General features: G+C 34.9%; 1 protein-coding gene across 4 annotated transcripts in view; it reads right to left on the bottom strand.

Moving 5' to 3' along the window:
* Positions 1 to 23,840, bottom strand: part of Knl1 (kinetochore scaffold 1) — a 59,695-nt gene that overhangs the window by 29,365 nt on the left and 6,490 nt on the right. For 3 of the 4 annotated variants that reach the window (XM_048793530.1, XM_048793528.1, XM_048793527.1), the window contains exons 4-10: positions 22,765 to 22,824; positions 18,534 to 18,595; positions 12,210 to 12,262; positions 11,317 to 11,350; positions 8,982 to 9,019; positions 6,033 to 6,085; positions 223 to 5,205 (exon numbers count right to left, since the gene is read on the bottom strand). In XM_048793530.1, coding sequence (XP_048649487.1) covers positions 223 to 5,205; positions 6,033 to 6,085; positions 8,982 to 9,019; positions 11,317 to 11,350; positions 12,210 to 12,262; positions 18,534 to 18,595; positions 22,765 to 22,824 — 5,283 coding nt within the window. The remainder of the gene's footprint in view (positions 1 to 222; positions 5,206 to 6,032; positions 6,086 to 8,981; positions 9,020 to 11,316; positions 11,351 to 12,209; positions 12,263 to 18,533; positions 18,596 to 22,764; positions 22,825 to 23,840) is intronic. The other variant, XM_048793529.1, reaches the window with a different exon arrangement.

Below are 23,840 nucleotides of genomic sequence, written 5' to 3' on the forward strand. Positions count from 1 at the left end.
ACATTGGTTCATTTTACTACTTTCATATTTTGTGCTATTTGTCACTATAAATTATGTTAAAGTCTAGCTGACAGTTAATCTTGAAGATTTTATATAAGAACATTTTTCCAGACCTATAACTAAATACATTTTAAGACTAAAATTAAAACCCAAGAACACCCACAAGCTTAAAAAAGGAAATCCAAGTCTTACTGACATTCCTCAGTTCAAGACAGAGCTTACCTCCTGATCTTGAGTAGTATCACTAAGCTTAATATCATATTTTATGATTTTTTTCTCCTTCTGCACATCATTATCTTCTTGCACCCAGGTTCTTTTTTGATTATTGCAGGTTTCTTCCATTTTATTTTCAGATGGTAAAATCTCCTTTTGGTATGTCTCAATCAAAGACTTTTCCTCAATTTCTATGCTAATAGTGTCTGAGAAATTAATCTCACCAGGACATATAGGGAGATTTTCCTCATTTATATATTCAGATGGACTTAAGTTCAGGTTAGCTGCAACAGATCCAATGTCTGAATCTTTTCTGGAGACTTGCTGAATTTCTAAGTGATTTATATCAGTTGTGTCTGCTGGAATCTGCTCCAGGTCATCAATACCAGTGACACTACAATTTCTCTTATTTGGCAATCTAGGCAAAAAGATTCCCAAAGAACACCTCCTCATTTTATCTTTAACAACTGTCTTCAATGGTACAGAGGTAGTGTCAGCTCCATTTTGAAAATTTTTATTTTCTTCATCCCCATTATCTTTAGCATTGATGGAGACAATGTTAATATTATGTATTTCTGTAGGTTGCACTACACTCACATTATCATGTGCCTTACCTCCTAATTCAAGTAATTCTTCTTGAGGAGGTAGTGTAGGAACAGTTTGAGAATCTAAAAACTCTTCAGTTTTTCCATTTAAATTATTCATATTTGGTTTGATACTACTAATACATGGAACATTAGAAGTAATTATATGATCTGATGCATTTCTAGCATTGGTATGAGTCTGAATGATTTGTGTAGCTGAGTTTGAGTTACTGTGAAAATCTACAGCTGTATTACATTTTGCTGTTTGATTATTTTCTTGTATTTCTTTTTTACAGGCTATAGCAAACTGTTTCTCATTACTGAGTATTTTAGACTCATTTTCATATGTGGGTGAAGAATTTTCTATAATAAAATTTAAGCTCTTATTTCCACTTTTAGACAGTATTGCTTCAGATTTACAAATAACATTCTGTCTGTTTTGAGTTAATGGAAGTTGCTGGGTTGAGAGATGAGGCTGAGAAGCATCACAGATATCATCAACAAAGGCCTCTATTTGATCCTTTGGAAGCTTAAAAGATACACGCTTTGAATTAAGTTTAGTTATTTCCCCCAGATTTTGACTATATACTAAAGTTTGATTAGCTGATAGATTTTGAGGCTTCTTGATCAGATCTTCATCTTTGAGCAGGGTCATGGAACAGTTTAACTGTCCTCTGGAATCAGTCCAAATAGCTTCTTTCTTCTCTAGCAAAGAAGCAGAGAAAGGCAGTCCCTTAGAGTCCAAGTAATATTTACTGGCTAAATCATCTGCATAAGCAAGATCATTTTGTACTGGGCAATTGTTGGCTTTCTCTTTATTGAGTAAGAATGTAATATTAGAGGAAATATCATTAGGTAAACAGGCAGACTTATCGAGGGACCCACAAATAGCAGCTATAGGACTACTTATAAAATCCACATTTCTTCTGTCTGTACTATTTAAGTGACAGCTTTCAATTTCCGCCTTTTCCAAAGTACAGGCCTGATCTACAACGTTCTCCATGACCTCCTCATCCATAGCTGCTCTACAGAATTTAATTTCCATTTCACTATGATTCCCAGAAAATGTATTAGTAGGATTAAGGGGTATCGTATGATATTTTTTTTGCTTAGGGTGAAGAACAATTTTGTTTTCTATAGCTAACACTTGTTTATTAGTGGTTTCTTGAACATAATTATCATCCTTAGGAATTCCAAATTTAGGGTACTCTTGAAGCATTTTCTCTGTGGCCTGACAATCAATGAAAACAGTATGGGACTTGGTGACTTCTAGGTCATTATAATTATCTACAAACATTACAGTTTTGTCCACAGGCCTAGTAATTTCATCGGGTAAGACAGTTTTACAATCTGAGACCGTTGGGTGACTTGCAGTGATCTCCATGTCATCATGCCCACATGAATACAAAATAATTTTAGATGTTCCTGTCAAAGGCACCAAATTAAAGTCTTCTTTGTCTTCCAGAGCACTTTTATTACTCTTTTCCACCATGCAACTCTGGGTAATATTCACCTCATTTTTATCATTTTCTGAAAATGCAATGGTCTTGTCATTTTTGAGTGTAAGGCTTTTTCTTCTCTGACTTTTACCTGATAAATATTCATTCACAAATCCAGCCTTTTCCACATTGTTGATATTTTCTCGAGTGGTTAATTTAGATACTTCCATGCTATCATCAGCTTTAACTGCTACACCTTTCTCTATAGGACCAACATTAGACCATTTCTTCAGTCCTGTTAGCTGACTGCCTTTTGCTGTTGGATTATCACTTTCATTGTTTTCCAAAAAGAAAACCTTGTCTTCTTCACCAGAAGATGCCACTTCTGATTTTTGTAGGCTTTTCCTTTTAGCTAATTCAAAGGTAGATGTGTCTGGAAGTCCAGTTCTCTCCTGTGCTTGGTAGTCAATGAAAACAGTGTGAGATTTTGTCATTTCTAGTTCATCATGATAATCTACAAACATTACAGTTTTATCCACTGGCCCACTAGTTTTTTCACTTGCTAAGTGAGTTTTACATCCTAAGACAGTTGTGTGACTTCCAGTGATTTCCATGTCATCCTGGCCACAAGCATACAAAATAGTTTTAGAAGTTCCTGCCAAATGGGAGTCATTTTTGTCTAATAAAGGTCTATGGTTTAATTCTACTGTGTAACTCTTGGTAATATCCATATCATTCTCGTCATCCTCTGAAAATACAATAGTCTTATCAATTTTTAGTCCACCAAAACTTTTCCTTTCATGAATATTGACATTTTGCTTTTCCATCAGAAATCCAGGATTTTGTACAGCTTTGTCATCTAATACATTCCTCTTGTTAGATATAAATAAACCAGTTTTTTCTACAGGACTTTTATCACATTTTTCAACTTCTGTAGCAACTTGTCTGTTTACTGTTGTGAGCCGGCTGGCTCTGTATTTTAAATTAGTCTCACTAAGTTCTTGTACTTCAGAAGGGCCAAATCCAGTGACAACAGTGTGGCTCTTGGTTAGATCCATAGTTTGGTTCTCTTCTGAACAAATAGTCATCTTCTCATGAGAACAGTTAGGTGTGGAATCATCTAAATTTTTCTTCGGTGACTCAGGAAGTTTAGAATTCTGGCCTAGTATAGAATTCACTAGATGACTATTCTCAGAAATATCATAATTTTTCACAACAGATTGTTCTTCTCTTGCAAATAATGGCTTTGAGGTAGAAAACAAAGATTGCTCACTTAAAACTGTATGTCTGTTATTTCCTAATAGTACTTGTTTATCAAGAACTGCACCAGAGTAGACTATATTATGGTTTATTGCTGTGTTCTGATTATAATCAGTTGATAGAAGAGGATCTTTATTAAGATGGGGCAAAAAGTTCACACTTCGATGTTTTTCTTTGCTCTGGATGTCAGTTACGATGTTTTTAGATATGTTTGGTTGTGGGGATGGTGTAATATTTTTTATCTTTTTTTCCCATTCATCCAAAGGGCTTTTACTTTGAGAATGAGATTTACTAGTATTGTTTGTTATTAGAGTATAAGATGCAAGAGAAGCATGACTTCCTAAACTACTTGTGTGACTTTCAGTCAAATCCACAACTTTACCTGCTAAAAGTTCAGTCTTTTTGTCAGTTAATGAAATAGATACAGGCTCTTTTGAGCTCTGTTGTAATCTTTCCTTAAATATATGAGCAACTGAGCTACAACTTAAATTCATTTTCTCATCTTCTGACACAATTATCGGATTTTGGAGCATCATTTTTTTGTCAGATATTGATGCAGCTGCTACCTGAACATCTGACTCCTCTTGTTTAAAAATCTGATTATCTATTGCAACTGTGTGACTCTTGGTAATGTCCATGCTATCTTCTCCTAAATAAATAGTTTTCTCTATGAGAAAAGGGATACCATCTGGACTGGGACACATTTTAGAATTACCATCATGCTTCAGCAAATTTTCCTCCTCTCTCAAACTTGATAGACACTTGGTTAGTTCCATGGCATCATTACAACTAGAATAAAAAACTGTCTTATAACCTTGAATATCTGGAGTATAACATATAGAGTCCGGAGTCGCTGTCAATGTTCTGGTATCTTGATTAGAAGTCTGTGTGACTGTTTGAGTTTCTGACTCTATGATATGACTTCTGGTAATATGTATTTTGTCTTGAGGGTTTAAGGAAGAGTCTTGAACAATAGCATTAATTTTATTTTGAAAGAATGTTTCCTTTCCTGGAACTTTAGTTTCACAAACTGTTTTAACATCCAGCTTGACATTCTGAGTTTGATTTTCTTTTTCAGACAAATTATCTGCTGAGGGTAAAATCTGTACAGTGCGATTAACTGTCAAGTCCATACAGTCATCACGATAAATTGTAATATCACCTTCAAATTCCCTTAAGTTGGCCTCACCAGTGGTGGGAACCAGAGTCTCAATATTCGCTGTATGACACTGGGTAAAATTCATACCCTCATCTTGTTCTTGGAATATTCTAGTCATATTATTACTATTTTCATCAACATTAAAAGCTACTTGCATTTGATGTGTAGAATAGGCAGTATTTGATCCTTTGGAATAAATAAGTATCTCAGAATTTTCTTTATCAGGCCCTGTAGAAGGAGAAGCACTATATTTTCCTCTTTTCAATCTTTTTATAAAATCACTGGAATTTTTTTTTTTTTCTGAAGAAGTGTTTTGATCCATTGATAATTTTTCAGTTTTTATTCTTGAATCCCCAGCATTGTGCTTTAAGTTTGTCAGAAAGGATCTGGTTTCTATCTTGGTGGACTTTTCACTTTTGGTACGATCTAAAAGGCCTTTGGAAATCATCACAGTATGACTTGCTGTAAGGTCCATCTGGTTTTCATCTGAAAAGATGACTGTCTGGTCACCTGCATGTTTCCTTTCATGGTTGTGTTCTGTAAATGGAAACTATAAAAAAATAAAAAAATAAGACCAAACCAAAATAAATTTTTATAAAAGTAATTTATAACATATTCTACATAAACAATTCTCAGTGATGGTTTCATGACACTGGTGTACTTATCAATGGTGTGGTATGTTGCACAACATTTGCTATTAATTTTTTTTTCTAAAATCTGAATAATTTACATTTTAGTGTTTCAGAAAATTAAAAATTCAAAGTTAGCTGGGCAAAGTGGCACACACCTATAATCCTGGTGACTCAGGAGGCTGAGGGAGGAGGATTTCAAGTTTGAGGCCAGCCTCAGCAATTTAGCAAGGCCCTAAATAACTTAGCAAGATTGTCTCAAAACAAAAAAATAAAAAAAAAAAAAGGGGAATGGGGATGTAACATAGTGGGAAATTGGGTGGTTAACTACCTAGTACCTGGATGAAATACCTAGTACCCCACCCCCCAAATTTTTTTTTAAGGTTAATTACACAACCTTTAAAATGACTGAAAATTGGCTCACGCCTGTAATCCCAGCAACTCTGAGACAGTTTAAAGCTAGCCTCAGCAACTTAACGAGGACATAAGCAACTAAGTGAGACCCTGTTTCAAAATAATAAAGGGCTGGGGATGTGGCTCAGTGCCCCTGGGTTCAATCTCGTATCAAAAAAAAAAAAAAAAAAAACAATGATTTAACTATTTTTATTAATGCCAAGATGGGAAGTTTTCCCAGTCTATATTTTCATCTTGTTAAGTCATCCCTCAATCATTCCATTACCATTATTTGTTTGTGTGTATGTTTTAACTATGGAGATTAAAATATGACATTACTTGGACGAATTCCTACCTCTCTTTGTTGCATCTGGATCTGAATGGGAGCACAAAGCAAGGTGTTCATTCCTATTGAGAAAAAAGAAAACATTATAGTCAGAAAAAATATATTATTAACAGCAGACATATTTTCCTTTTCTTAGCTCCTTCATTAGTGACAAGTATTTATCAGTTATAAGCTCTTCATAAAGACTTATAAATTAAATTTCATTATAACTTTTGGCTTTTTTTATGGCAGTGCTATAAACTGAAGGTTTCATATATGCTAGGCAAGTGCTCTACTATTGAGTTACACTTGTGGCTCCTAATTGTTTACTTTTTTGAAAAATACAGAATTATTGTATTCTTTGAACAAAATGTTTTTAGAATGTGGTGATGACTTTACTAAAAGGTGGAAAACTTAAAACTATTACTTACTTTTTCACTTCTCTGTTAAAAGAAACAGATTACTGAGAAAGGGTAAGATTTGAAGGGTCTTTTATTCAATGTTAAGGCATTGAAATGTTCTCATGACAGATATCCATTTGGTAAAAGAAATTTATTATAAAATACAACACATTTTATAAAATATACATTTTAGAAAAGTAACAAAAAATATAAGGAAGAGTCAAGAGAAAATGAATCACTGAGAAAACTACTGCAAATAATTCAGATATAACAAGTAAGTGTTTATGTTAGGGTAAAAGTGAAAATGGGAAAGAAAAATTAGACTCAAGACATTTAGAATTGAAATATAAAGATTTAGGTATCAAACTGGACTCTGGAAATAAATACTGAAGAAGATGTTATACTACACTAAAAAATACATTTATGCCTCATGTATGTTTATGGAAACCTTTAGTGCATATGATGAAGTAATTATAGGCTTTTTAGTAAAAGCCTTATTTCTATCAGGACTCCATTCATTTATTCAACAATTATTGATTTAGACCTACCATGTGCAAAAAAACTCTCAATTATCTGTAAGGCACAAAGGAGAACAAGAAAAAATGTCTATTCTTGAAGAGCTAGTAGTTTTTGTTTTTTTTTTCCTAAGTATGTTTTTAGTTATTGATGGACCTTTATATTTTTTATTTATTTATATGTAGTGTTGAGAATTGAACCCAGTGCCTCACACATGCTAGGTAAGTGCTCTACCACTGAGCTACAATCCCAGCCCAAAGAGCTAGTAGTTTAATATCTGAAAATCCACGATAAATACCTAAAATACAATGTGATAAATTCTAAAAAGGACTGAAAAATAAAAGCAGAGAACTTAGTGGCTCACGCCATGATTTTGTTAAAAAAGGCTTGATTTGAGCCAGTACTACTGGAAATATGGTGCCAGTCTATGAACTGCTTATTACCAATTCATGATGAGATAAGGAGCTTACTGCAAATGCAAGTCATATTAGAATTCCTTCATCAAGAAGGTCCTACAGCTAGACACAGTGGCCCATGCCTGTAAACCCAGCAGTTCAGGAGGTTGAGGCAGGAGGATCCCAAGTTCAAAGCCAATCTCAGCAACTAGTGAAGCCCTAAACAACTTAGGGAGACCTTATCTCAAAATAAAAAAATAAAGAGGACTGGGGATGTGGCTCAGTGGTTAAGCAATGCTGGGTCAATCCCTGGTACAAAAAAGCCTTACTAAGAAAAAAATATATAGCTGAACTAAACAGTGACTTAATACCACATATAATTTACATTGTGGTACAAATTCCTTTTCTGTTGTAGGCAATTTGTAGACTGGCTACTTTGAATATCACTGAGGTTAAGCTACGTGAAAAGCTAAGTGAAAAATTAAGAAGACTGATAGGTAAATCAGAGTAGGAACAGCACTTAGATAGAGGAAACAGCATTTTTTAAGTGCATAGGGGACGGAAAAAAAGTCCATATAAGGAACTGCAAATAATCCATCAATGGGCTAGAGCACAAGTTACCCACAAAGGGAGGACATAAGGTTGGAAAAGACAAGACAAGACAAATTATAAAGGACTTTCTAAGGGCTGGGGATATAGCTCAGTTGGTAGAGTGCTTGTTTCAAGGCTCTGGGTTCAATTCTCAACACCACAAACAAACAAACAAACAAAAAAGGACTTTCTAAGTCAGGGCTAAGGATGTGGGTTTTATCTTGTAAGTAAAAAAGTTATCACTGAACTGTTTTAAGCTGTAAGTTAACTTAATAATATTTAGAAATATGGAGATGCCTATAATTACACATGCCTATAATTACAGCTATGTGGGAGGCTGAAGCAAGAGGATCAAAAGTTCAAGGTCAGCCTGGGCAATTTAGCAAGACCCTATCTCAAAATAAATTTTATAAAGGGCTAGAGAGGGCTGGGGTTGTGGCTCAGTGATAGAGCACTTGCATGCAGCTAGCATGCATGAGGCATTGGGTTTGATCCCCAGCACCACATAAAAAAACTAAATAAACAAAATAAATGTATTGTGTCCATCTACAACTAAAAAAAAAAAAAAAGGGCTGGGGTGGGTATGTAGCTCAGAGGTAAAATGCTCCTGGGTTCAATGCCATGTCATGGGAATGGGGCCACCCCCCTGCAGGGCAGGAAGGTGGTTAAATATAATATTAAATATAATAAATATAATGTTATAGAAAATAACAAAGACTTAAATTAAAGGAATGGCAGAAAAATAAGAGAAAAGGTGCCAGATTGGCAAGATACTTAGGAGGCAGAACTTACAGAAAGTAGGGACTCTACTGAATATGGGAAATGAAGGAAGAGTTCAGAATGATTCCTAACTTCAGTGAATGGCTGAGTGAACAGGAGTTCAGGAAAGGAAAAACAGGAGGAATAGCATGTTTGAGAGAAATCAGAGCATATTTATGAAATTTTAAATTAAAAATCTGTGAAAAGAACAAAGTTCTCCTTATATTTTTTTCCATGTTTCTTGTAGATATTACTTACCAAGAAATTTGGATTAAGAGAAAGGTAAATTACAAGAAAAGTATTCTGGTCATACTCACCAGCAATCTCACAATAATTATCTTCTGAATTCTTATTCCTAAAAATCAAAAGGCATTTTTGTAATCTATTCCCCAAACAATTACCAAGAATCCAAACAGTTAAAAGATTAGGCAAGGTGAAGGGTTTTCATAGGGTGACTAGCAGAAAATTACAGATCCTTTAAAAAATGACTTATCTAATAGTGGCTGAAAAAATTACAAGATAGTTAAAGGACTTAATGGTTTGGTAAATGGTCTTAATGGTTTGTTGAATCAAGAATACTATTAAAATATGCTTAATACATACTGCTTGCTTATTTAAAAATACAGAATGATCTGTAAAGCAATTCATTTTCTAAAACTTTAGCCTTAAAAATAAATTAATAAAAGGAAACAACCCAAGAGTTTGCCAATATGAAGCTGACTAAATGTTGGTTCAGGCACACAATGGATTATAATACACTGAATTTTTCTTTCTTTTTTCAAATTTGCATCACAAATTTTTATTCCTGATGCAGGAGAAATTCCTTCCCTTCCCAAAATGAATTGCATGCTGCCCTGGTGAGACTTAGAAAACTTTTAGATTTTTATGCAACAAAATGGAAATAACAAACTATTAAGTGGTTCCATTTTTGTCTTTTAAAAAGCTAAAAATAGGGCTGGGGATGTGGCTCAAGCGGTAGCGCGCTCGCCTGGCATGCGTGCGGCCCGGGTTCGATCCTCAGCACCACATACAAAGAAAGATGTTGTGTCCGCCGAGAACTAAAAAATAAATATTAAATAAAAAATTCTCTCTCTCTCTTTCTATCTCTCTCACTCTCTCTTTAAAAAAAAAAAAGAATTAAAAGCTAAAAATAAACATGTACTTTGAAATAATATAGAAAATTTCTCCAAGGACACACAAAATAATAACAGTAGTTATCTGTGGGGAGTAGATCAGCAAAAGATAAGAATAAATTTTACTTTACACTTTTTGCTCTTTTGTACCTTTTGAAACTGTGAATATTATTACTTTCATTTCTTTAACAATTTTAAAAGTTAATAAATTATAAAACCAGTATGAATTCTCTGACAAGGTTTTCTTCTCTCTAGGCAAACAATCTTAGGAGTTTCTTCCAGAGACATTTTATGAATGTGTAAATAATACATGTTCATTGTATATATGTGCACACATGAATTAATATATACACATACAAGCTTTTCTTCATCCCTCTTTTATACAAGTGGTGATATACAATGTACTGTTTTGTATGTTGTTTTCTCTCTTGAATAATAGGACTTGGATATTTTTCTATTTACTATACAATCTTCTTTTCTCTACCTGCACAATAATCAGTTTGTGGGAGGTGGGTGTATGCTTGGGATTGAACCTAGAGGCCCTCTATCACTGAACCATGTCTCCAGCCCTTTTATGTTATTTTGAGACAGGGTCTCCCTAAGTTGCTGAGGCTGGCCTTGAACTGCAGTCTTCTTGCCTTAGCTTCAGAGCTGCTGGAATTACACCAGCTGCTGGAATTACTTGCACCACCATGCTTGGCCACATTAATCAATTATATGGAAAATGTGCAGTTTATTTAAACATTCCTTACTGATGGATCTTTAGGATCTTTCTCATCTTTTGTTGTTACAATAAATGCTGCAGTATATAACCCTATTTATTCCTCATTTTAAATATTTATAACTATATTGATGACATAAATTTCCAGACACGAAATTACCGAGAAAATGGCATGTGCACTTAAAATTTTGATTGATATTAACAAATTGCCTTTATAATTTATACTCTCACTAGCAATGAGTTTTATTTTTAACCTACACCCTTAACTAATTTGAAAAAAAGAAATATTTCAATACAGTCTTCATTTGTATGTGTCTTATAAGTAAATAAGCATCTTTTCATTTGTGCCAAATTAAATTTTGGAGCATTTCAGATTTTTAGATTGCGGATACTCAACCAGCAAACTCTATGCAAATATCCCCAAATCTGAAATACTTATGGCCCCAAGCATTTTGGACAACACATATTCAACTTGTATTCCTACCACAACAAGAAAGACTAACTTAATGAAAAAAAAATCTAAGACTTATTATTTAATGTTTGTACTAGCTAATTAAATTAAGGGTTTATATATATAAAAGTATAGTGTTTCATCACTATATTAAAACTAAGTTGTACACCAAACATCTTTATCAGATACAGCAATGCATATATTAAATTCTGCAAAGTATTTTATTTTTTAATTAACCTTGAGTATTCCACAAAAGGGATAAAAAATAAAAAGCAACAGAATATTAAGAGACTTCATTTAATAGAAATAAACAACTTTTTAAATGTAATCATAAATGTCTTACTTACTGAATACATAGAACATTTTCTCTTGCTTCTGTTTCTAAAAATAAAATAAAAATTAAAGTTGTCCAAGGATATGCCAATAAAACATTAGAAAACTTACATAAGGATTTTTTTTGGTATCAGGAATTAAACCAAGGGGCGCTTAACCACCAAACAACATATATTTTATTTAGAGACAGGGTCTTGCTGAGTGGCTTGGGGCCTCACTAAGTAGCTGAGGCTGGCTTTGAATTTGCGATCCTCCTGCCTCAGCCTTCGTGCACCACCAAGCCCAGCTTACATAAGGATATTAACAATAATTTAAAAAGAAGTTACTATCTGCCCTATATTCTGTCCCATGACTCAAAGTACAATTTTTTTTTTTTTTTTTTACAGAGAGAGAGAGAATTTTTTTTTAATATTTATTTTTTAGTTTTCAGCGGACACAACATCTTTGTTTGTATGTGGTGCTGAGGATCGAACCCGGGCCGCACGCATGCCAGGCAAGCGCGCTACCGCTTGAGCCACATCCCCAGCCCACAATTTTTTTTTTAATGTTTATTTTGTTTATTTATATGTGGTGCTGAGGATTGAACCCAGGGCCTCACACCTGCTAGGTGAGTATTATACCACTGAGCCACAACCCCAGCCCTATACTTTTTTTTTTTTTTTTTTTTGAGGCAGAGTATAAAGTATTGCTAATATAAAGTATTGCTACATTCCCTGAGCTTTACTGTGAACTCCGAGTCCTTCTGTTTCAGTTTCACAACTGGAATTATAGGTGGGTGCCACCATTCCCAGATTTGAGCTGTATTTTTTAAACAATAAGACAATATATTATATTGATTATCTGGTTAGATAGTCACAGTGAAATTTTAAAGAAAACAGTTTAGCAGAGACTGCAATAATATATTTACCTATAATTTCTGACTTTCTCACTGTTTTCATATGAGACACTGTTTGGAAGACCCTAAAAGAGAAAATAAAAATTACTAAAAATCTTTGATTTTTAATTAGAATCTATTGGTATTCATTTATAGTTTGAGATAGGTAAAGATAATATTTTTTGTGACTGATCCAGGGCTTTACAAATGGTAGAAAAGCATTTTACCACACAGCTATACACCCACCCCAAAAACAATATTTTGAAAAAAAGATAAAGAATACTTTGATTTGGACTTCTCTTTGCTATACCATATACTATTAATATTTCAAATGCCACAATTGGCTTACGAGGGCTGGGGTTGTGGCTCAGTGATAGAGAGCTCGCCTAGCATGTGTGAGGACCTGGGTTCGATCCTCAGCACCATATAAAAATAAATAAAATAAAGATATTGTGTCCAACTAAAAAATAAATATTAAAAAAAATTAGCTTACAACATTAAATCATGCTTTTGTGTGTGTGTACTAGGACTTGAACCCAGGGGTACTTAACTACTGAGCCACAACCCCAGCTCTTTTTCAAAAAGTTTTTTTTTTTTTTTAAAGATAGACATAATATCTTTATTTTTTTATATGATGCTGAGGATCTTACCCAGTGTCTCGCGTGTGCCAAGCAAAGGCTCTACCATTGAGCTATAACCCCAGGTCCTTTATTTTTATTGAGACAAGGTCTCACTAAGCTGGTTGGGGTTAACTAAATTGCTAAGGCTGGATTTTAACTTGCAATCCTCCAGCCTCCTGAGCTGTTGAGATAATAGGCATATAGCACTGTATGGCAAAATTATGGTTTTTTAAAAATGAATTCTCACCTAATCATTATTTGATCCCTCTCAGTAACCTAAAATACTCATTTTATTTAACAAACATTTAATAAGTACTCACTACGTGCCTGGCACTATACTACAGTCTGGGATACAAACACATGATCTAATCCTTGGCCCCAAATAACTTCCATCATAGGTAGAGAGTAAGAACAATGATTATAAACATTATTTAGCTGAATTTTGTTAACAGTTCTAATAAGGAAGCATAGACTCAGGAGGAAGGGATACCTTTACATTGGCATAATTAAGAATGACCTTCATGGAACATTTGATATCTATCTGATAGAAGCTGGCCGGTTCATTCTAATGCTAATTCCGCTAATATAAAATATTGTTCATTATATAGAAACTATTCTTTTTTTTTTTTTTTTTTTGGAGGTGCTGGGAATTTAAATCAGGGCTTTGTGTGTGTGAGGTAAGCACTCTACCAACTGAGCTATATCCCCAGTCCAGAAGCTATTCTTAATTAGAAATATAATTTTATTTCAATTAGAAAAATGCAATGCACAGGGGCTAGAGTTTTAGCTCAGTGGTAGAGTGCTTGCCTAGCATGTGTGAGGCACTAGGTTTAATCCTCAACACCACATAAAAATAAATTAAAAATGTGTCCATCTACAACAATAACAACAAAAATATTAAAAATAAATGCAATACACAGGTTGGATACAGACTTTATGTCAGGCACTGTGTTATGTTCTTTTTTTTTTTTTTTCTCACAGGTACCAGGGATTAAACTCAGGAACATTCAACCCCTAAGCCACATCCCTAGACCTATTTTATATTTTATTTAGAGACAGGGTCAAAATGAGCTGCTTAGCATCTCACTTTTGCTGAGGCTAGCTTTGAGCTCATGATCCTCCTGCCTCAGCCTCCTGAGCCGCTGGGATTATAGGCGTGTGCCACCACGTTCTTTATAAGCATTTTTTGTTGTTGTTATTGTTTTTATGGTACCAGGAACTGAACCTAGGTAAGGCTTTACACATGCTAGGCAAACACTCTGCTACTGAGCTACGTCTCCAGCTCTACATGCTTTTTTCTTTTTGCAGTATTGGGGATTGAGCCCAGGATCTCATGCATGTTCAGCAGGCACTCTACCACTGAGCTATATCTCCTGCCCTTCACATGCATTTTTAATGTTTATAACGATTACCACTTTATTTTACAGATGTAGATACTAAAGATTTTAAAGTTTAAGCAGCTCCTAAAGCCATATAACTGTTAAGTGGAAGACCCAAAATGCAAGCCCAAATATGACTTCAACATCTGAGCTCATATTTACAAAGCTGTATTTGATACAATTTTTGTTCAAGACATATAAATGAATTTTAATTTATATGTCTTATATCAACTTGACATCTGACTATAGATCTACCAATGCAGATTTAGTACATTAATAAGGTGGAATATGCACTGAAAGAAATTTGCAAAATAATGAAAACACAAAATTCTTCTACATTATCTTCATAAATTGCTTCCTTATCTTTACAGTTGTCTCATTCATGCCAAATTTGAAATCTTTTTCACCTCCAGTACTAGGGATTGAAACCCGGGCCTTGTACGTGCTAGGCAAGTACTCTATCCCGAGCTAACTTCCAACCCAAAAGTATTTTTAAAAATAAATCCACCTTTACCAAAATTTCCCTGGACATTCAATATAATTTTCATAGAAATAATTATCTTTCCAGGCATGGTGGAGCACTCCTATATTCCCAGTGGCTTGGGAGGCTGAGACAGGAGGATTGCAAGTTCAAAGCCAGCCTCAGCAACTGAGCGAGGTCCTAAAGCAACTCAGTGAGACCCTGTCTCTAAATAAAATACAAAAAAGGGCTGGGGATTTTTCTCAGTGGTTAAGCACTCCTGGATACACTCTGCAGTACACAAAATAATAATAATAATAATTACCTTGTCATTGAGCTCATTTCAATGATTTATGTGATATTAAACAACATCATCAACATAAACAATTTATCAAAAAATATGGCAAGGGGCTGGGGATGTGGCTCAAGCGGTAGTGTGCTTGCCTGGCATGCATGGGGCCAAGGTTCGTTCCTCAGCACCACATACAAACAAAGATGTTGTGTCCATTGAAAACTAAAGAATAAATTTAAAAAAATTAAAAAATATATATATATGGCAAATTTAAAGATTTTTTTTTTTTAATGGTGCTGGGGATTGAACCCAGAGCCTTGTGCATATGAGGCAAGCACCCTACCAACTGAGCTATATCCCCAGCCCAAATTTAAAGATCTTAATTAGCTTTATTTGCAATTCTATAATCAGGCAACATTTCATTTCATAAAATAGAACAAGTATTCCAATGGGCAGAGTAGAGCGAAAGGGGCTGCAGAAAGCAGAAACAAAGAACAAAAAGTGGATCAGTTATTTCAAAATTACTTTCCTTATAACAAGGCTAAGACAGGAAGACAGAACACAGAAATATAACTGCTTAGTTAATATCAGACTACTTCAAGTTATTCTGGGGACAGGGGTAAGGATAAAAGCAGAAAGAATTTCATCATTATGCTGTCTGAAACTGGCCTAATTGGGAAACTGGACTTTCTGCCTCTCCTGATTTCTTGGAAAGTCAGGTAACAACTTGGTTTTAGTTTGGCGATATAAAAATTTAATATGAGTAATTCCATTTTGATTTTTAGTTTTATTAGTTGTCTAGGATGTTTAGTCCAAAACAACAGCTTCTGCTATGGTTTGAGTATGGTTTATCTTCGCCAAAATTCATGCTAAGGCTTGGTCTTCAGTGTAATGGTATTGAGAGATGTCAGGACCTTTAAAATAAGAAAGACATGGGGCTTCACCCTCACAAAGGGATTAATGTAGTTTCCTTGATAGTGGGTTAGTTATGATCAGAGCAGGTTCTTAAGAAGTGAACTGGCACTTTCTGTATGTCTCTTACACCTGAAGTCTCTTCTGCCATGAGACCCTCACCAAAAGAGAAGGAGATACCAATGCTATGCTCTTAGACTTCGACAACTATGAGTCAAAGCAAACCTCTTTATTAATTACCCAGTCTCAAGTAGACAGCCTCCTATAATTTTTACAACTCAACTTTCAGGATCTGAAATTCATCAACATGTCAGAGTGTTTATGTACTCTAAGAAACTTTCCTGAGGTAATGGGAAATATATGTTAATTCTAACAATTAAATTAGAAGGGAATTACATCGTTTAGTAATACTTTTGACACTTTCTGTATTAACATACACTATCTTATTTTGGCCATGCAAAAACACTGAGATATGTAAGGGTTATTACTTCCATCCTAAAAAGAAGGAAACTGGGGTTATTTAGTAAGGAAGCCAGAACTTGTTCCAAGTTTTCTGGTTTTGAGTCTGAATTCTAATATCCCAGAGCTATTTTATAAAAGTATGGTGACTAGATTATTTCCAAAGAAAGAGTGGAACTGGTTTAACAACATTTAGCAAAGGCAAATGGAAACATCAGAAAAAGCAATGAGCCAGGAATCAATAAATAAATTATACAGTATTATTAATCATAGCTCTGACACTACCAATATTATCTTGGGAATATCAAATCACATCTGTGGTCTTAATTATCTCATTTATAAAATGAAAAATTTGACTGTTTTCTAAGGTTCCTGACACCAAGATGAAATCATTTTTGTCAGACTGAGACAAAACAATCTGGCAAAAGGGAAAGAACTCAATCCAGACTATCTCAGGTAAGTACCACCTCAAGGACTTTCTAAAAACCCCACAAGAAATTCCTTGTATTTCTACATGTACCCCATGTTCACACTAACATTAAGACTGAAATAATTCATATAAGAGGCTCTCAATGGAAATACTTTCCCAGAAATAGCACATAGCACCTCCACTAGTTAGCTGACACCAACTCTTGCCTTAAAGCTGGGTATGGTAGTGCAGTGGTGCATGCCAATAATCCCAGTGACTAGGAAGTAGAGGCAAGAGGACTACAAGTTCCAGGTCAGCAATCAGTGAGGCCCTAAGCAACTTAGAGAAACCCTGTGTCTAAAAAATAAAAAATAAAAAGGGATGGGGATGTAGGTAAATGGTAAAGTTCCTCTGGGTTCAAGCCCCAGTACAATCAAACAAACAAAACTATTAGAAATGCAGAGTGAGATACAGAATGAGACTGACTTCCTCTCTCATAATTTATGCAAGAGTAAAGCAATCAAATCTATGTAAGATTATAGAGGACCCAATAACAATTTATAATGTGAATATAATTTTATATATCAAACTGTGCACATTGAAAACACAAAATATACTGATTTTTCAAGTACCTATGGCTCGTTTACAAAGATTTATTATATACAAGAAAACAAAAAGAATTTTGGGGGGTGGGGGTATGGGTACTGGGGAATGAACCCAGGAAAGCTTTACCACTGAGTTACATCCCCAACCCCCTTAAAAAAAAAAAAAAAATACCTTTATATTTATTTATTTTTATGTGGTGATGAGGGTCGAACCAGAACCTTGTATATGCTAAGTGAGCACTCTATGGTGAGCCACAACCCCAGCCCCTCCCCAATCCTTCTGTATTTTGAGACAAGGTCTTGCTTAGTTGCTGGGGTTGGTCTCAAGCCCGAAATCCTCAGCCTTCTGAGTCACTGGGATTACAAGCATACATCATTGCACCTGGAATTTCTATAGAAATTCTCTAAAGAAAATCCTTTCAAAAGAATTTCTGTAGAAATAAAAATAATACAGATTAACATTCTCTGCCTATAAAAGAAACTAAAATTGAATGACAAAATGCCCCTAATGCCTAAAAAATTTTTCAGTTCTAAATTAAACAACTTTGGGGAATCGGGAATGTAGCTCTCAGTGGTACAGCACTTGCCTAGCATGTGTGAGGCCTTAGGTTCAATCCACAGTAATATAAAAAACCTAAAAAATAAAAAGAACATCTTTGATTTCTTTTGAATCAAACAGGAAAGATGAATACACTGTTGAACACCAAGAAAATGATAATGAGAACACTATATAAGAATTACAGTGGCCTGTGGATATAGCTCAGTGGTAGAGCACTTGCCTTAGGTTCAATCCCTAGCAAGGCAAAAAAAAAAAAGAGTAAAATAATAAAATAAAAGATATTGGTTTCCATATATTAATTTTGTATCCTGATATTTATCAATAGTAACTTTCAGTTGATATTCTTGGATTTTCCTAATATAAAATCATTTAATCTACAAAAGGCAATAGGTTTACCCTAATATTTCTAATATTTAAAATCCCAACTACTTTCTCTAGTATTTTTGGTTAGGACCTTCAATATGTTAAATAACAGTAGTAAAAGTGGATACCATTGTTTCTCAATGTTTCTCTTTTAAACATAATGCCAGTAAGAATCTTTTAAGTAACCATTCTCTAATACATAATAAAAACCATAGATTATCCAAATCATTCTAACATTTTCAATTTGACCCACAAAAAAAGCATTACCTATAACATTTGAATTATTTCTTTCAACTTACTTTATAGTATCTGCAAAGCTGACTCTGCGAGAGCTTTTCTTATTTCTTAAAGTATTGGATTCCTAAAAGGAAAGAAAATATGGTGTGGTTATTAATGAAACCACTGTGAATTAGGAGTCCAAAGCACCAAAGACAGGGATTGAGTCTTATTCTGAATTTGATATGTGGTTACCCAAATTATCTCAATGTAGAAACACTTAATGTACATGAATATGGTCTTCAGTGTGAGTTCATTTTTTTATTTTTTAAGCATACCGACACAACATACAATAAAAAAGACTGGAGGGGCTGGAGATGTGGCTCAAGCGGTAGCGCGCTCGCCTGGCATGCGTGCGGCCCGGGTTCGATCCTCGGCACCACATACAAACAAAGATGTTGTGTCCGCCGAGAACTAAAAAATAAATATTAAAAATTCTCTCTCTCTCTTAAAAAAAAAAAAAAAGAATTTCATAAAAAAAAATAAAAATAAAAATAAAAAAATAAAAAAGACTGGAGACAAAACAATTGCTATGTTACTTATTATGGTAATTTAAAAAAATTTTAATAGTATTAGGGGGTTGAACCCAGTGGCACTCTACCACTAAGCTATATCTCCAGTTCTTTTTATTTATTTATTTTTAATTTTCAGATTGGGTCTTGCTAAATTGTAAAGGCTGCTCTTAAGTTAGGATCCCCTTGCCTAAACCTCTGGGGTAGCTGGGATTACAGGCATGAAACACCATGCCTAAATAAATTTTCATAAATTTGCTGGGCATGATGGTGCCTGTTAACCCAGCGACTTGGGAAGCTGAGGCAGGAGGGTCACAAGTTCAAGGTCAGTCTCAGCAATTTGGCATACTGTTTCAAAAATAAAATAAAGGGTTGGGGTTTTAGCTCAGTGGTAGAGTGTGTACCTAGCGCGTGTGAGGTAGAGGGTTTGGTCCTCAGCACCACATAAAAATAAATAAATAAAATAAAGGTATTGTGCCATCTACAACTAAAAGTATTAAAAAAATACATGATGATAAATTTTATGTTATCATCTTAACGATTTTAAAGTATACAGTTTAATACTGTTGTGTATACATCCACCCTGTTGTATAACCAATCGAGATTTATTTTCATCTTGCAGAACAGAAAGTATAACATTTAACATTAAAAAAAACTCCCCATTCCCTCCTACCTCTAATTCCTAGCAATCACCATTCTATTTTTAGTATCTATGAATCTGATTATAGTAGATACCTCATTAAAATAATAACATGAAATTTTTCTTTTTGTATTGGGCGTGGTGGCACATGCCTGTAATCCCAGTGACTTGGAAGTGACAGAAGGATCACAGGTTCAAAGCCATCCTCCAACTCAGTGAGACCCTGAGCAACTTAATGAGATCCTATTTCAACATAAAAAATAAAAAGGACTAGGGATGTGGCTCATTGTTAAACATCCCTGGGTAAAATCCCCAGTACAAAAAAAAAAAAAAAAAAAAATTACCTTTTGTTCATGCATGGTATGTCAGAATTTCTTTTCTTTTCTTTTCTTTTTTTTTTTTTTTAAGTCCTGGGGATAGAATGTAGGGGCGCTTTACCAATAAGCTATGAACTACATCCACAGGTTCTTGCACTGAGTTGCCCAGGTTAACCTTGAACCTGTAGAACCTGTAATCTTGGTACTTCAGCCTCCTGAGTCACTGGAATCACAGGCACCACCTGGCTTTCCTTTTTTAAATAATTTCATTGTATGGAAATACCACATTTTGTTTACCCAATTATCCACGTACTGACATCTGGTGTGCTTCTGCTTTCTGGCTACTGTGAATAATGCTACTGCAAACATAGGTACTCAAATCTCTCTCCAAGATGCTCCTTTTATTTCTTGTTGGATTATATGGTAATTCTAATTTGAATTTATTGAGGAATTACCATACTGTTTTTCACAGCAAATATCATTTTAATTCCCATCAACAGTACACATAGGTGCATTTTTCTATATCATTGCTGATACTTGTTATTTTTTATTCTTCAACAGCCATCCTAAGACTGTAAGGTGGTATTGTGGTTTATTTATTGTGGTTTTGATTTACATTTCCCTAATAATCAGTAATGTTGAACATCTTTTCATTTTAATATACTATTTTTCTTTCCTACCTTCCTTCTTAACAAGAATAAACATTTTTCACATAGACCCCATACAAAAAACAAAAGACAAATTCACAGAGAATTTCACCGGATTAATTGTGGATACCTGAGTATAAGCCTTATTATAATAAATAATAAGGAATGGTATCCCCTTTGCAACAAGGAGTCTATATACTTAAGACCCTAGCAGACACCACAGATAAAACATTTACCTCTTTGGATCTTGTATTTCTCATCTATAAAATGCAGGAACTAAATTCAAGATTACTGATAAGATCCTGTTGGTTTTAAAGCTGCATAAGTCTGACATTTACTCATTCAACACTGGTTCAATTTTTTAAAAATACACACACACACACACACACACACACACACACGATTCTGTACTACTGATGGAAAAATAGAGATAAATAACATGGATACAATTCCATGGGGGATTAGACTAATGACAACAAATTCACACAAATAAAATTCAAAGAGTGCAAAGTGTTATAAAGGAAAATTACATATAAAAATCTAATTTAGTGGGGCTGGGGTTGTGACTCGGCGGTAAAGTGCTCGCCTAGCACATACAAGGCCCTGGGTTCGATCCTCAGCACCACATAGAAGTAAATAAAATAAAGGTATTGTGTCCAATAAATATGTAAAAATCAGGGAAGTTTTCTTTAAGAAAGTACATTTAACTTGAGACCTGAAGGATTAGTTAGAAGTTAGCCAGATGAAGAAGTTGGTAAAGGACAGAGACTCAGGAGGTTGAGACAGGAGGACTGAAAGTTCAAGGCCAGCCTTAGCAACTTAGTGAAACCCTATCTCAAAATTAAAATAAATAAAAAGGAGTACAGATGTAGCTCTCAATTCCCAGTACCAAAATAAAAAAAGGGAAGTGTTGAGTAAGGGGAAAGGATTCTATGCAAAATGTGTGCAGAGACCCTGAAGCAAGAAAAGCTTGATGCATTTAAGAAACAGAATTAGAGAAGCCAATGCAGAGTGAGCACTTGGAATTATGTAGCCTGGAATTCTCAATTTAGAATAGACAGAAGTAAAAAATTATAATAATAAAATGTTAAATTGATGATCTTCTATGAGAAGATAAATCTTAAAGGAAAAATAGGAATTAATTAAATAAAGAAGGGGGATATAGCTAGGCATGTGGTCCACTTCTGTTATCCCAGTAACTTGGGAGGCTGAGGCAAGAGGAACACAAGTTTGAGGCCAGCCTCAGCAACTTATTGAGGCCCTAAGCAACTTAGTAAAATCCTGTCTCAAAAAAAAGGGGGGGGGTCAGATGGGGGGGGGCCGTGAGAAGGAAGGCAGCTCGAGNCACAAATACCAGTATGTATTTGGATTTTTTTTTTTTTTTTTTTTTTTTGCAATCCTACAGATGGAACCCAGGGCTTTATGCACGATAGATGTGTTCTACCACTGAGCTACATCCCCAGCCAGCAAGTGTTGCATTTTAACCTGAAGGTCATGGAATGCTTGCCTTTTTTACACATTCAAATAGAAATCATTCATGAAGTTCTTTTTTTTTTTAAATTTGTTTTAATTAGTTACACATGACAGTACAATGACCTTGACATATCATACATTTGAATCAGATGGGATGATGTTCTCTTTTCATATAGCAAATAAAATTCCTGATTAAGCTACAGGTGACACACCTATAATCCCAGCGGCTCAGGAGGCTGAGGCAGGAGGATCTGAGTTCAAAGCCAGTCTCAGCAAAAGTGAGGTGTAATAAGCAACTCAGTGAGACCCTGTCTCTAAATAAAATAGGACTTGGAATGTGGCTCAGTGGCTGAGTGCTCCTGGGTTCAATCCCCCCCTATACACACACACACACAAAAATCATAGAAGGCCAAATGTGGTGGCACATGCCTGTAATCCTAGCTGCCTGGGAGGCTGACACAGAAGGATCACAAGTTTGAGGTAATCCTGGGCAACTAAAGGAGATCCTGTCTCAAAATTTTTTAAATAAATAAATAAAATTTTAAAAGGGCTGGGGCTGTAGCTCAGTAACAGAGTGTTTGCCTAGCATGTGTAAGACCCAGTACTTGGGGTAGGGGAGAATCACTGAAAAGAGAAATCTATAAAGCAATTGCCTAGAGACTTACCTGAACTATTTCATTCCCATTTCTGAGGTCCTGAAGAGGACTCCTTGGGGGTTTCAAAATCTAGAGGTAATAATTATAATTATTCAAGAAAATCTGGCATATCTGTTAATAATCACTTTATTTCAATTTATAGCTAGAAAGCCAAAATTTCCATTAGAATATATGAAATCCTTCAAAGTCATATTGCTTAGAGTTATGTGGCAGATTAAAATATTAGGCATTTATTCATTTCTCCTTGCCTACTCTCCCTAATTATTTTGCCTACTCTCATCCCACATGGTTTGTGTGAAGTTCCACACCAACTCCAGGGTATATATAACTCATAGCCTTGTCTAGAACAACACAATAATTGTTTGATAGAGGTGAGGGGCATGACCCATGCCTTTAATCCTAGTTACTCAGGAGGCTGAGGCAGCAGTATAGATAGCTCAAGGTCAGCCTCCACAATTTAATAAGATCCTATTTCAAAATTTAAAAAGGGGCTGGGGCAGAATGTGAACCCGGGAGTAGGGAGAGCTAGATGTATCACAGTCATCACAGGGAGAGGATCTGGCTGCTATCAGAGATTACCCAGAGGAAGCAGTCAGAATAGAAAATGAAAAAGGAAATCCTAGAAGGTTCCATTGTTGAACTCTCTCATCCATAAGTTATGCCTACAGCCATCCCTATCTTTGGATTTTTCAGTTTCATAAACTGATATATATTATATATCAGTTTGGGTTAGATTTTTGTGTCTTGCAATAGCTTTGTATATCAGGTTAAATATAATTTTAAACAGCTTTATTGAGGTATAATTTATGCATTAAATTATAATAAAATTTATAAAATATGAATTTTGGTTCACAGATTTTTTGGGGGGGTTACTGGGGGATTGAACCCAGGGGTGCTTAACCACTTAGCAAAATCCCTAGCCCTTATTTATTTATACTACCAGGGATTGAACTCAGAAGTACTCGACCACTGAGTCACATCCCCAGCCCTATTTTGTGTTTTATTTAGAGACAGGGTCTCACTGAGTTGCTTAGCATCTCACCATTGCTGAAGCTGGCTTTGAACTCCCTATTCTCCTGTCTCAG

The sequence above is a fragment of the Marmota marmota genome, unplaced genomic scaffold (assembly GCF_001458135.2).
Source record: "Marmota marmota marmota unplaced genomic scaffold, marMar, whole genome shotgun sequence".
In the NCBI taxonomy this organism is placed as follows: domain Eukaryota; kingdom Metazoa; phylum Chordata; class Mammalia; order Rodentia; family Sciuridae; genus Marmota; species Marmota marmota.